Source organism: Myotis davidii, unplaced genomic scaffold (genome assembly GCF_000327345.1).
Source record: "Myotis davidii unplaced genomic scaffold, ASM32734v1 scaffold60, whole genome shotgun sequence".
NCBI classification, from domain to species: Eukaryota; Metazoa; Chordata; class Mammalia; order Chiroptera; family Vespertilionidae; genus Myotis; species Myotis davidii.
Genome location: NW_006293007.1, coordinates 3528606 through 3541302, shown reverse-complemented (window position 1 = coordinate 3541302; position 12697 = coordinate 3528606). Strand labels below are relative to the sequence as shown.

Here is a 12697-nt window from a genome sequence, read left to right as displayed (position 1 = left end):
TTGAAAACTGGGACTCTGAATGGTTTGCCTCAAAACAAGAAAAGTTCTATTGGGGCGGTATCCACAAATTACCTGAAAGATGGGGGAAATGTGTAGCTAGCGATGGACATTACTTTGAATAAAGCACTTCTGATGTTTCTCTTGAAATTATCATGTTTTCTTTGATTATAAAATCCACATTATTAACCGGTACACCTAATATGAATATACCTGCAGGGTAAAGTCCCAGTGGAATAGCTGGTTCAAAAGGTATATGCATTTATAATTTTTATAGATATCGCCAAATTACCTCCCATGGAAGACAATTCTACTCCCATCAGCAGTGTAAGTAGGAGCATCCATTTCCCCATAGGAAAGTAGGTATCACTGCTGTATTATCCACACTGATTAAACAGATAGACACCCCTTCTGGCATGGAATTTATCTTCAAGTGGGATAAGAAGATAGTGAAATATACAAGACCTGATGGTAATGAGTGCTGTGCAGAATAAGCCACGGGGGGGGCGGGCAATAAAGTGAGGGTGGGGAGGAACTCTAGTGATTTCAATCTGAAACTGAAGAGCCCATAAAAGCATTTCGGTGGCAGTGGGGGCGGCTGTACATGGACAGTGAGGGTGGCAGACAGCAGGCTGAGAGGATACAGGGAACGGCATCCTTGCACAGGGAACAGCACCTACAAGGATGCTGAGGCGGGATCACAGCAGGCACTGGACATCCCAGAGAGAGGAGTCGGGGGGCGGGGGGGGAAGCGCAGCACCTGTTCTGGCTGGAGCACCCGGGCAGGGGCAAGGAATTCGGTCTAAAATCGTGAACTGGGACTCAGGGCCATCGGGTCCCAGGCTAAGGGGCTCAGACGGTGACCTTGAAGTGCTGTGCTGCCCAAGCTCTTGAAATGTGACCGACCTGAGTGAACTGTGCCGTGAGTGTAAATACACAATGGATTCTTAAGACTGGAAATTACGGGAACTAGAGTATTCATATCTTTATACTGATTACACTGTATGTTGAAATAATATTTTGGATATACTGGATAAAATAAAATCTTACTCTCACATAACTTTCTACTGATTTACTGTGCTGTGGCCATTAGAAAAGTTTAAATTGCCTAAGTGGCTGACGCCCTACTCTGCAGGCAGTGCTGCTGCAGACAGTGGGGCACCAAGGTTCCAGAAAGGGAAATGCCAGAATAATGTGAAATCCGGCAGTTGCACAGAATAGAAGATGGGCTGGGTTGGGGAGGAACCAGTTAGGAGGCCATGACAATTGTCTGAGGACATTAAACTTGACCAGTCGCTGGGTAGCAGGCATGGATTAGGCTGGGTGGAGTAGAAGGTGGAGAATGAAGTGGGCATGTGAGAAGTGACTGGTTCTGAGCCTGAGTGACGGGGAAGGCGGTGAGAGAAAAGGATGAAGAGGAGGGGAGACTAAGCTGGGAGAAACCAAGTGCTCTCATCTAGTAGGCAGCTAATGAAAATGAGTGGAAGGCAAGGAACAGTGAGAGCCAGGTCTGAGACATCCTAGAGCTCCAAGGAAGAAAAGGAGTGTGAAACTATAAAATCCTACTTACAAGGAAAAAAACTAGGGAAGCAGAGGGAAAGCAGAGAAAGGACCCAGAAGTTCCATGAGGAGAGGGTGGGGCTGAGAGGCAGATGCTCTGCTCTGGGCATGAAGGTCAGGGGACAGGACTTGAGGCTCAGAGAGGAAGTGCTCTGGGCAGGCAGGTCAGGGCAGCAAGTCTGGAGATCAGGAAGACACCAGGGAGGGACCACAAGAGAGAAGTGGAGGGAGGACATTGATGGGAAGGAGCAGAGAGAGCAGGGAGGGGCTGGAGGAACAGCAGGGGAGGCTGAGCAGTTAAGGTTGCTGTGAGGAAACGGCTTTCTAATAAAGAGAGTAAAATTCCAAAATGCTGCAAGGCCTATTTTTGTATTCACTTTCATAAAAAAACAGAATCAAAATCTGGATTCTTCAGAATCTCTTTCCTGGGTTCCCACACCCAAAACTCTCCCAGGTCTTCACTAAAGGCCCCCCACGCTCCCTATCTGAATGGCGACAAAACTGTCCCACTTCCTAAATTATACCAGTGAAAACCAAACACACACCCAAACTACCTTTCTGAAAGGCATTAACAGATAAGATTTTCTAACTGTACTAAACTAGTAAAAAGGAAGCAAGAATAAACATTCTGTTGCCAGATTCAAGCATCGCTGCTAAATGAAGCTTCCAAAGCACTTAAGCTTTTATTTCACTACCATCAACATGACAAGCTGGAAACAGTTATTTTGAGGGAGTGGGTGTGCATTTTAAAAGCAGATATTAATTTATAACAAAAATACTAAGACAAGCAATTCAAAAACCACGGCAGCTGCTGGAAAAGCCACAATGCAGCCACAAGAAGGGCAGCTGCAGGCGTGGCTCCCTCAGGAGACACTAGGAAAGGCTACTTCAAAGCCAAGGAGAAGAGGGTCAATGTCATTTTTATCAATGTTAAAACTCTGAGATCGTTATGTGTTCATTTCCTTCCTTTGATTAAAAAAAGCAACAACAAAAACAAAACTAAGGGATGCGCAGAGCCGCTCTTTTGTGACAGAACTGGACAGAAGGTTGCAAGGCCAAGGCCAGGCCTGGCCCCCTTCCCCCTCCGCGGGCACAGGCACAGGAGCCCGAGGAGCCTGAAGCTGGTGGAGTGAGCGAATTCACAGCCTTGGGCTGCCAACAGGGCCCAGGAGTCAGGGCCTCCTCTGTGCCCTTCAACTGGACTTGATCTAAAGAGCCTACTCGACATGCCGGCCCTGTGACAAGGAGAAGATCAAGAACAGAGGGTCTTATTATAGGTTACCTGAGAAAGAAGCCAAGATGACAAGATTTTTTTAGATTTTACATCTTATCCAATAATGAATATATACTTGAAAATCCTTTGAAGTATATTCTATGGCTACAATCCTGAAATAATTTGAATTTTTATAAAGATGAACAAGGCTAAGTTTATCATCATATAGAAACTGTGCCTATAATTCTTCCTCCCCAATACATCATAACCACTAGTAATAAAAAGTAAACCCCTTATCCCTCGGGGTGCTCCACACAGGCTGAATGCTCTTATTATGAAGGGAGGCTCCATGTTCTGGGAGTTTATTGGAAGTGCCAAAACACTCTCAAAGGAGGCTCATCAGACACTTTCCAGGGCACGACATATACAAGTGCTACAAACAGAAACTTAAAATCCACTCAGGGACCTAATGATCTGAGGCCAACACTCCTGAGGGAGGCCAGAAAGGACCAGGTACTTCCTTCCTCCAGACTGGCCCTGGTCCAGCAGCCAGGGTCTCCAGTGTGACCGCAATGGCCTGGGAGCAGGCAGCACTCACCTCTGCAAATTGAACTGAACGGAACAGGTCAGAGGCCAGACTGGGAGGTGAAGGCACCGGCATCTGGACAGTGTGACTCTTAGTCTTACAAAGAAATGAAGTTAACAGTGAGCACTGGGAGTGACAGGTGATGTTCTCCCTCTTCTTGGTACTTCTCTGGGACCCAATGTTTCTAGAGGCATTTATCATTTTTTTAATTCATAGAGAAAAACTCACATTTTAAGATCTACTTGATTGCCACATAGAACTTTTCATCTACCTTTAATCTCAGGTGGATTTATGGAACTTACAATTTCATGCCATCCACCCCACCCAAGTGTGTAGTGTATTTGCATGTACCAGGCACCTCCCGAAAGGAGGCAACATCAGAGTAAGCCGCTAATCATTACCACTGGGGCATGCGTGCACCATGCGTGTGGAGCGGTGGCTGAAAATGCTCTGGAGAATGGGCACTTGTGGTGACAGATGCCGCAGTTGTGATAAGCAGCTCCACCCTCAGTCTCCCGCACGTGGATTCTCTGCCTGGCTGCCCTGCTCTGACCTTCTCATTCTGGAAATTGCTATTTCTCCTTCAAAAATGCCAGTATCTCACCTCCCAAGAAGCTGTTCCTTCCAGCCCCTGGGGAATGGAACACTCTGAGTTTCCTCTCTACCTGGAATTGACTGAGTACCCACCAGGGCTCGCTCTCCAGGCCCTCTGCTAAACCTCATCTGCACCCCTCTCTCAGGTGGGCACTGTCCTTACCCTTTTCCAGCTGAGAGGAGCTGCAGTGACAGGCCCACAGCAGCAAGCAGTCAGAGAAGGGCTGGTGTCTGAACCCAAGGCCTCGGCCTCAGGCTCCACATTCTGAGCCACTGGGCTGAGTCTGCAAATTCGCAGTAATAAACTGATGGTGCTAAAAGCTCCTTTGGAGACAGGATGATGTGATGGCCAGAATCTCGGAGTACAATCAGGACCTGGTCCAGACACTGTTGTTGCTCTTGCTAAACTTTCTTCACGGACCTTTCTTCCAATCTCAAAGATGTGATTACTATTTATATGCTGACAATTCCCAAATGTTTACCTCTAGTTTTGAGCTTTAGATGATGTATGCAACCACCTACTGGCCTCTCAGGTTTAGTAAGTACAGATGGAACTGGACCTCTCCTTCCATTCCCCAACACCCACTCCTTCCTTTTACTCAGGATCTCCAGGAACCCACAATTTGTTCATCTCCCCCTCCTGATTTGGTTTCCAAGCAGCAGCCAGGGTCATTTTCAAAATCGCCATCTGACTGCCTCGTGCTCCTGTTCCCTTCTATGGGACCCCACGGCTCAGGTGAAGACACAGACCTGGGCCAGACCCCGAGGGGCAAGGCCCTCAGTTGGCACCACCCTCCCCAGGTACACCATCCTCTCTCAGTTCTCTGGGCCCCAAGTTCTTCCCCACTCCCAGGCCTTCACCTGCTCTTCCTTCTGCAGGAGCACTCTACCTCCAGTTCCTTACCTGACTGGCCTCCTTTTCATGTGAGGCCCAGATGAAAGCACATGTCCTCTGAGACATGTTCTCTGCCTCCCCCTTTACAGTGGCCTCCATTTTCTCTCTCTCAGGCCCACTGCCTCCTCTTAATCACAAGTCACCATTTGCTGTGTGTTTGTGTCTGTGTGTGTATGAGAGAGAGATCTGCCAATGTAGGCCCAGTGCCAGGCACATAGTAGGTAATCAAGGTCTGTCGAATGAATGAAAAAATGGCCACAACTCTAGTTCAAGCCCTCAGCTCTCACCTGGACAGTTACTAGAGCCTCCTCACTGGTCTTGCTACCTTCATTCTCTCTTTCTTCATTCCAATCCACCTTCCACAAGTGCTGACAAGAGCTCTAAAAAAACACATTTGATCCTGTCACTCCCTTGAGTAAAAGCCCAAAGCTTCCCCCACAGCCTCCAGTGTCATATCCAGATTGGTTAGCATGTCACAAAAGGGCTTTTTCAGTCTGGCTGCAGTTTATCTGCCTGGCTCGGACTCCTGCCACTGAGGCCCACACACTGGGACCTGGCCACACTGGGCTCGGCGCTGTTCCTCCATATGCGAAGTTGTTTAATCCAGCTCTGAAGGCCTTTCTCACCTCCTCTGCGTCTGTCAAGACCCAGATATCCAATGTCACGTCTGGAAGCCTTCTTGGCCCTCTTCCACCGAGCTAACTTTTGATTTGATTTTATGATATTGGATACACACTGAAGAATACAGTTAACACATATCCCTGGTACTATGTTCCTAACACTGGGATAACACATGGCGCAGTACACTGTCTGCCCATCTTACTGAGCGCTCCTGAGAGGACAAGGGCCTGCCCATCCTGCAACCATATATGGTGGGGCTTACTGTCCATGACCAGTACGAGCTTGTGGAATTAAGTTAATAGTTCTATCCCTAACACCAAGATATACCTGACCTGGACAATTCACTTACCTTCCCTTTGACAAGTTCCTCATCTGAAACACTGGGACAACAGCCCATGCCCCTGGGCAGAAAGGCCATCTAAAACGCTATAAACCAGTGATAGCGAACCTTTTGAGCTCGGCATGTCAGCATTTTGAAAAACCCTAACTTAACTCTGGTGCCGTGTCACATATAGAAATTTTTTGATATTTTCAACCATAGTAAAACAAAGACTTATATTTTTGATATTATTTTATATATTTAAATGCCATTTAACAAAGAAAAATCAACCAAAAAAATGAGCTCGCGTGTCACCTCTGACACGTGTGTCATAGGTTCGCCATCACTGCTCTAAACCCTCTAACTGTCATCCCCCTGCAAAGCATGACGACTGTGCCAGCCCACACCTGGGCTCTCTGAGACACACACCTCTGACGACCCTTGCTCTTAAACAGCCCAACCAAAACCTGATGAAAATGTCACCCGCACAGCCAGAGAGCTTCCTCACTGTGAAGGATAATCAAGCTCAGCTTCGAGGAAAGTGCCACGTTGGCATTAATCACACATAGTCCATGCCTTTGAATAGCCATTTTTCAAACAAAATGCAAAAAGAGTGTGAGGAGAAACCATGCAGGCCAGAAGAGTGGCAAGAAATATTCAAAGTGAAGAATAGCAAGGACCTACAACCAAGATTACTCTACCCAGCAAAGCTATCATTTAGAATTGAAGGTCAGATAAAGAGCTTCACAGACAAGAAAAAGCTAAAGGAGTTCATCATCACCAAACCAGTATTATACGAAATGCGGAAGGGTTGAGAACCAGATGGAGGGGAGCTACGGAGGGAAAAAGAGGGACATCTGTAATCTCAACAATAAAGATTAATTTTTAAAAAAAGTGTGAGGTGCCCGAGCGTTGACCTATGAACCAGGAGGTCAGTGTTCGATTTCCAGTCAGGGCACATGCCCAGGTTTGCAGATTCAATCCCTAGTCGGGGCATGGAACAGACTGATGATTCTCAGAGGAAGGGGATGTGGGGGGGTGTGGGAAGAGATTAGACAAACATCTTATATGCCAACGATTCTCTTTCATCACTGATGTTTCTATCTCTCTCTCCCTCTGGTTTCCTCTCTGAAATAAAAATTTAAAAGAAAAAGAACAAAGGGGACATCTGTAATACTTTCAACAATAAAGATAAATTTAGAAGAGAAAAAAAGAGTATGAGGTAACTCGTGCTTAGATCACTAAGAGCAAGAAGGTGCTTTCTAACCTGCAACTTCCAGGTGTCCAGAGTGAGGGGCAGACCTGGCTGATGTCTGCGTGCTCTCAGGGCTCTAAGACTCCAGAGACCTGTGGTCTCTGGCTCCACCCTCCAATGATGACACACAAACCCTTGTCCTCTAAGCGGCATTCCATGCCATCCTTGGCCAGAACAGCCTCCTGACCTTGTTTACCACAGCACTTTACATGGTCCCAATCCCCTCCCCGTCAGTAACACGCTCCTACCTCGACGCGCAAACAAATCCTCACAATTTCTACCAACAGTGCAGAGAAGGATGGTTTTGTGTCCCCTCTCCCCCACCAAAAAAGTTAAGTATCATCAACTTACTTAGAAATCACTTCCTCAGATGATATTAGTAAAATATCTAGGTAAAGTGAGTAATTTTCTGCTTAAGTTTTGTTAGTGGAAAATGGACTTAAATACTTTCCCTCTACAATCTGTCAATCCAGATGGCAACTTTTGTTTCCAGTCAACCCAGATGAAACTAGAAGGGAGATGGCATGGTTCAAGTCAGTTCACCAAGTCCACTGGCAAAGCCACCCAGGAGCAACTTGTACCATAATGACTGCAAAAGAATCAGAATTTTAACTGCAATGTGTTAAGCTGAATATTCTCCCCAAACAAAATTATTTCTTAAAAACCAGAATCTATAATGTTCTTCTGTTCCAAATTAATGGCGTTAAGATCATGCATCAGTGCCTGGCCAGTGTGGCTCAGTGGTTGAGCATTGACCGGTGCATCAAAAGGTCACTGGTTCGATTCCCAGTCAGGTCAGGGCACATGCCTGGGTTGTGGGCAGCCAATCAATACTTCTCTCTCATCGATGTTTCCATATCTCTATCCCTTTCCTTCCCCCTCTCTCTCTCAAATCAATAAAAATACATATTTTTTTAAAAATCATGTGACAGTGGGAGACCACATGTCCTTCCTGAGAAGAGGGATCCCACTCAACCTGACCCTGTCCGATTAGTGCTGAGGTCACACACAGAGGAGAACCCAGTACTTGTAAATTGGCCAACCTACGCTACCTTTCCCACGGGCTAGGAAAGTCATAGGAAATACCGGAGGGAGAACGTCGCAATTCTTGGGGCCAAAAAGCCACTCCAACAGTTTTCACAAACATAACCTATTTGGCAACTTCTACCTGCCACGTTTCACAGTCTTGATGTGTTCCTGAACAGACAGCTCAGATATCTCGGCTCCTTCCAGAATGAAACTGAAGATACTAGAAACCCCAGTACATACTACAACCCTGGCAAAAGCTCTGTCGTGTGATCCAATTTTAAGTGCCAGGATTTCTAACTGTGTCAAAGGTGACTTAGCAGCAAATATTTTCAAGAGCAAGAGAACTGCTCCTTAGCCAAAGGACTGTCAGACATACAAACCAAAGCTTTAGTACCATGTAAGCTGCCTAGCTAATTATCAAACTCCTTGGTCTGCATGAAAATTTCTGGTCATGCGAACAAGGTCTGGAATTCTACATTTTCTTATTTAAATTATAAAAATCAAGTCACAGTCTTACCCCTATCTCCATTATAATGGAGTTTTAAAACGCCTGCTACAGACACCTGAGCATGCTCCACAAAAAACACACACAAAACCGTTATCCCAGGGAAGAACAGGTAAAAGTCAACAAGTTCATTCACATTTAAACTGGGTGAGACTAGGTAGGACTGAGAGAGAGAGAAATGGGCTTAGCTCAAAAGTGTAAAATAAGGCCCACTCCCCTTGGTAAGGACATATACATTCTTAAAGGGATTCTTAACAGCTAAGACAGGGTACTACTTACTTCCTCATTAAATAGTTTGCTAGTTTCTTTTTTGATTGGGTCTATAAGCTGGACTTGGCCTGCAGAAAAGCCCACTAGGAGAGAGACACTTTCTGCTGTGGCTGTTAGGTGGTTGAAGTCATGACAAGTAGGCTGTGTTCCTTTGTATATCCTTTTATCTATTGGTTTACTCAAGTCAGCAGCCTGGAGGAGAAAGAGAAAAACACATACGGTAAACAGCACATTGAGATGAGAAATCTAAGTTACACTATTTTATACTCCACTATGATGTTCAATCTTAAAAACAAAGGTATTTAAAATAATTTTTCAGATTTTAGCATTTTATCAAAGCACTTTCACATACCTTAGCCAATTTGACATTGTTAGACTACTCATAAAATGCTTATAACTGTTACTTTCACAACTTATTCTTCTTCAAATATATTTAACTAAGACTCCTGGTCTTCAGGAAAAATCCTTGAGATACTAAATTCAGTATTTGCAAAATGCATTCAAGCATTTTCTAACAGAGCGCCTCTAACCACATGAAAGCTCAGACCCTCCATGCTCATGGGTGAGTCACCTGTAGCCCCATGTTCTCACAGTGTGGTCCCCAGACCAGAGAGCAGCAGCAGCACCTGAACACTCAAAATGCCAGTTTTCAAGCCCACCCAGACCAAATGATCAGACACTAGGGTGGGCCCAGTACTGCATTTAAAGGCTCTGGGTGATCCCAACGTGCTTCACTCCGGTTTGAGAACCACTGCTGTAAGCAGGCATTCCTTACTAGGTCCCATCCTTCCCCCACCTTCACTCTCAGGTAACTTTCACCCATGGAGCCCATACTCACTCAAGTGCAGAACATGCATCATCTTTCATTCTAACAATAATCCTTCTAAGTAGACAATATTCCCCCGCTTTACAGATGAGAAAACAAGTTTTGGGAAGTTAAATAACTTAGCCAAGGTCACCATACCTACCTAGAACGTGGCAGGACTGGATTTGGAACCCAGGTCTGTTGACCATAAAGGAGACAGGGAGAAAACAGTCACACACCCTAAAGGTAAAGGCAAATGACTCTGACTTGGGCTAAATGTGACTTTCCAATGTGCCTCCCTCCTTTTAAGTCAGGTTCTCTTCGTGAGCAATGTCCTGTGCAACCCAATGTGCAGGGCTGTTATGGCTGACATAGAGGAAACCCACCCCTCCCACTCTTGTTCGAAAACCACAGGTGGAGACAACTACGCTGCTGACTGCGACCTTTAAATACCACTGGGGCCTGTGCGTTGCTCTGGGGCACACAGCTCTCTACCAATCACCCCTGCCCTGTGTAGCTTCTGAAGATATCCTCTTTCCAAAGAGGCCTGTGCACTCTACTGAGCATTCTCGAGTTTGACTTTTCAGATAACAAGTAAAATACTGAGAAATAAGAGAGGACCTCAAAATCAAGGGCATCCTTGAGCAAACTCAAAACCTGAGCATTTAGAAGCCTAGTCCTGAGCGGTAAGAGTACTCTGGGAGCTCAGGTAGCCAGAGCCAAAACTCAAATTCAAAATATGAACAAATTAAATTATTACAGGATCTCTATGTCAGCATATATAACTCTGGAAATTTGTAAATATGTGTTTGCTTAGGGAACCTTTCCCCTAAAAGAATATATCTAACATTATATGCTAAAATATAAAAATAAAATCAAAGGCAATCCAAAAATTAATAAACATACTAACAAATGAAATGAGCAAAAGAATGTACAATGGCTCGCAGAAACAACAGAGCAAGTAAAAGCACCTTTTTTTACAAGTATTGCAACTAGTTTAAACCTATGGATCCTTTATAATAGCCACACTAGCTTCAGTTCTTTGGCTCACAGGGGTTGGCAAAAGTAGGTTTACAGTTGTGTCTATTATTATCACAAAAGTTTAGTCTATTATTTATTAACTAGAGGCCTGGTGCACAGGGGGTCCCCTCAGCCCAGCCTGCACCCTCTCCAATCCGGGGCCGCTCGGGGGATGTCCAACTGCCGGTTTAGGCCTGAGGCCACAGGGACTAAACCAGCAGTCAGACATCCCTCTCACAATCCGGGACTGCTGGCTCCCAACCGCTTGCCTGCCTGCCTGCCTGCCTGCCTGCCTGATCAACCCTTTTTTTTAACTTCCCTCCCCTGCAGGCCTGGTCCCCCCAACTGCCCTCCTCTGCTGACCTGGTCACCCACAACTGCCCTCCCCTGCCGGCCATCTTGTGGTGGCCATCTTGTGCGAAGGTGTGATAGTCAATTTGCATATTACCTCTTTGTTATATAGGACTAGGGGCGCAGTGCATGAAATTCATGCACTCGGGAGAGGGGGAAACTCTCAGCCCAGCCTGCACTCTCTTGCAGTCCATGAGCCTCAGGGGATGTCCCCTGGGAGCAGGCCTAAGCCGTCAGTTGGACATTCTTAGCACTGCTGCAGAGGTGGGAGAGGCTCTCACCACCACAGCTGCGCTCGCCAGCAGTGAGCCCGGCTTCTGGCTAAGCAGTGCTCCCCCTGTGGGAGCGCACTGATCATCAGGGGGCAGCTCCTGCATTGAGCATCTGCCCCTGGTGGTCAGTGTGCGTCATAGCAACCAGTTGTTCCCGGTTGTTCTGCCGTTTGGTCGATTTGCATATTAGGGTTTTATTATATAGGATTATGTATCATTTTTCATACAATGTAAACCTATTTTTGCCCACCCCATATTTATTCTACATCCCTATCTTTAATGTGGAACTTACTGAAAAGATGTCACTGTAATTAGATCACCTGTGAATAAACACCTCAAGTATTTTAAATGTCAACTGAAAGGCTTTTTTACTCTTAAGTCATGTAAATATTCCAAAAACATACTGTTTACTAATTTGCTTAACAAACTCTTCCTAGATCACTGCTTTCAAAATGAATTAGGCTATGCATAGTTTAACAGTCTGCAATCAAAATTAAATTCAGAAGTTGCGAATAAGCTTTAGAAACTTTTACAGCAGTATGATAGAGTAATTTTGTATCTGTTGAATCTAATAATAAAAAATTAGAGTGTGCATTTTGTGTGTCTTTTTCAGTTAGTTTCTTTTCTTAGTAATCAATCTCTTTTTTATCTTATTTTTTATATTTTTATTTATTTCAGAGAGGAAGGGAGAGGGGAGAAAGAGAAACATCTCTGATGAGAGAGAATCATTGATCAGCTGCCTCTTGCATGCCCCACACTGGGGATCGAGCCCACAACCCACGCATATGCCCTGACCAGGAATCAAACCTTGACCTCCTGGTTCATAGGTTGATGCTCAACCACTGAGCAACACTGGCTGGGCAATCCCTTTTTTATTTTACAAAATTTCTTAATCTGTCCAGATAGACTGGAAATTTTAAAAATTAGTCCTTCAACACCGGTGCGAGAAGCAGTGTCCTAGAACAGTGGTCGCCAACCAGTGGTCTGCGGACCACTGGTGGTCCATGAGGTCTGAAAGGTTGGCGACCACTGTCCTAGAAGCCACAAAAGTAGACTCAGCCCTGACCGATTCGACTCAGTGGTTGGAGCATCGGCCACAGACTGAAAGGTTGCAGGTTCAATTCAAGTCAAGAGCACGTACCTTGGTTGCAGGCTCGATCTCTGGCTTCGGTGGGGCACATGCGGGAGGCAGCCGGTCATGTGTCTCTCTCACATTTATGTTTCTCTCTGTCTCTTCCCTGCCCTCCCACTCTCTCTAAAAATTAATGGGTAAAATATATCCTCGGGTGATACATTTAACAAACAAACAAAAAAAAAAGCAGACCCAGACCAAAGGGGCCCTCAGGATACCTCTTCTATGAGGTGACTCCTCCCCACCCAAGCCCAGTGGTATTCACTGCTGCAC

The 12697-nt window shown here is 45.6% G+C and overlaps 1 protein-coding gene across 1 annotated transcript in view; it reads right to left on the bottom strand.

The window, feature by feature from the left end:
• Positions 1–12697, bottom strand: part of WDR20 (WD repeat domain 20) — a 60292-nt gene that overhangs the window by 6568 nt on the left and 41027 nt on the right. The window contains 2 exon segments of the mRNA XM_006766622.2: positions 5133–5225; positions 8854–9036. Of these exon segments, the coding sequence (XP_006766685.1) occupies positions 5133–5225; positions 8854–9036 (276 nt within the window).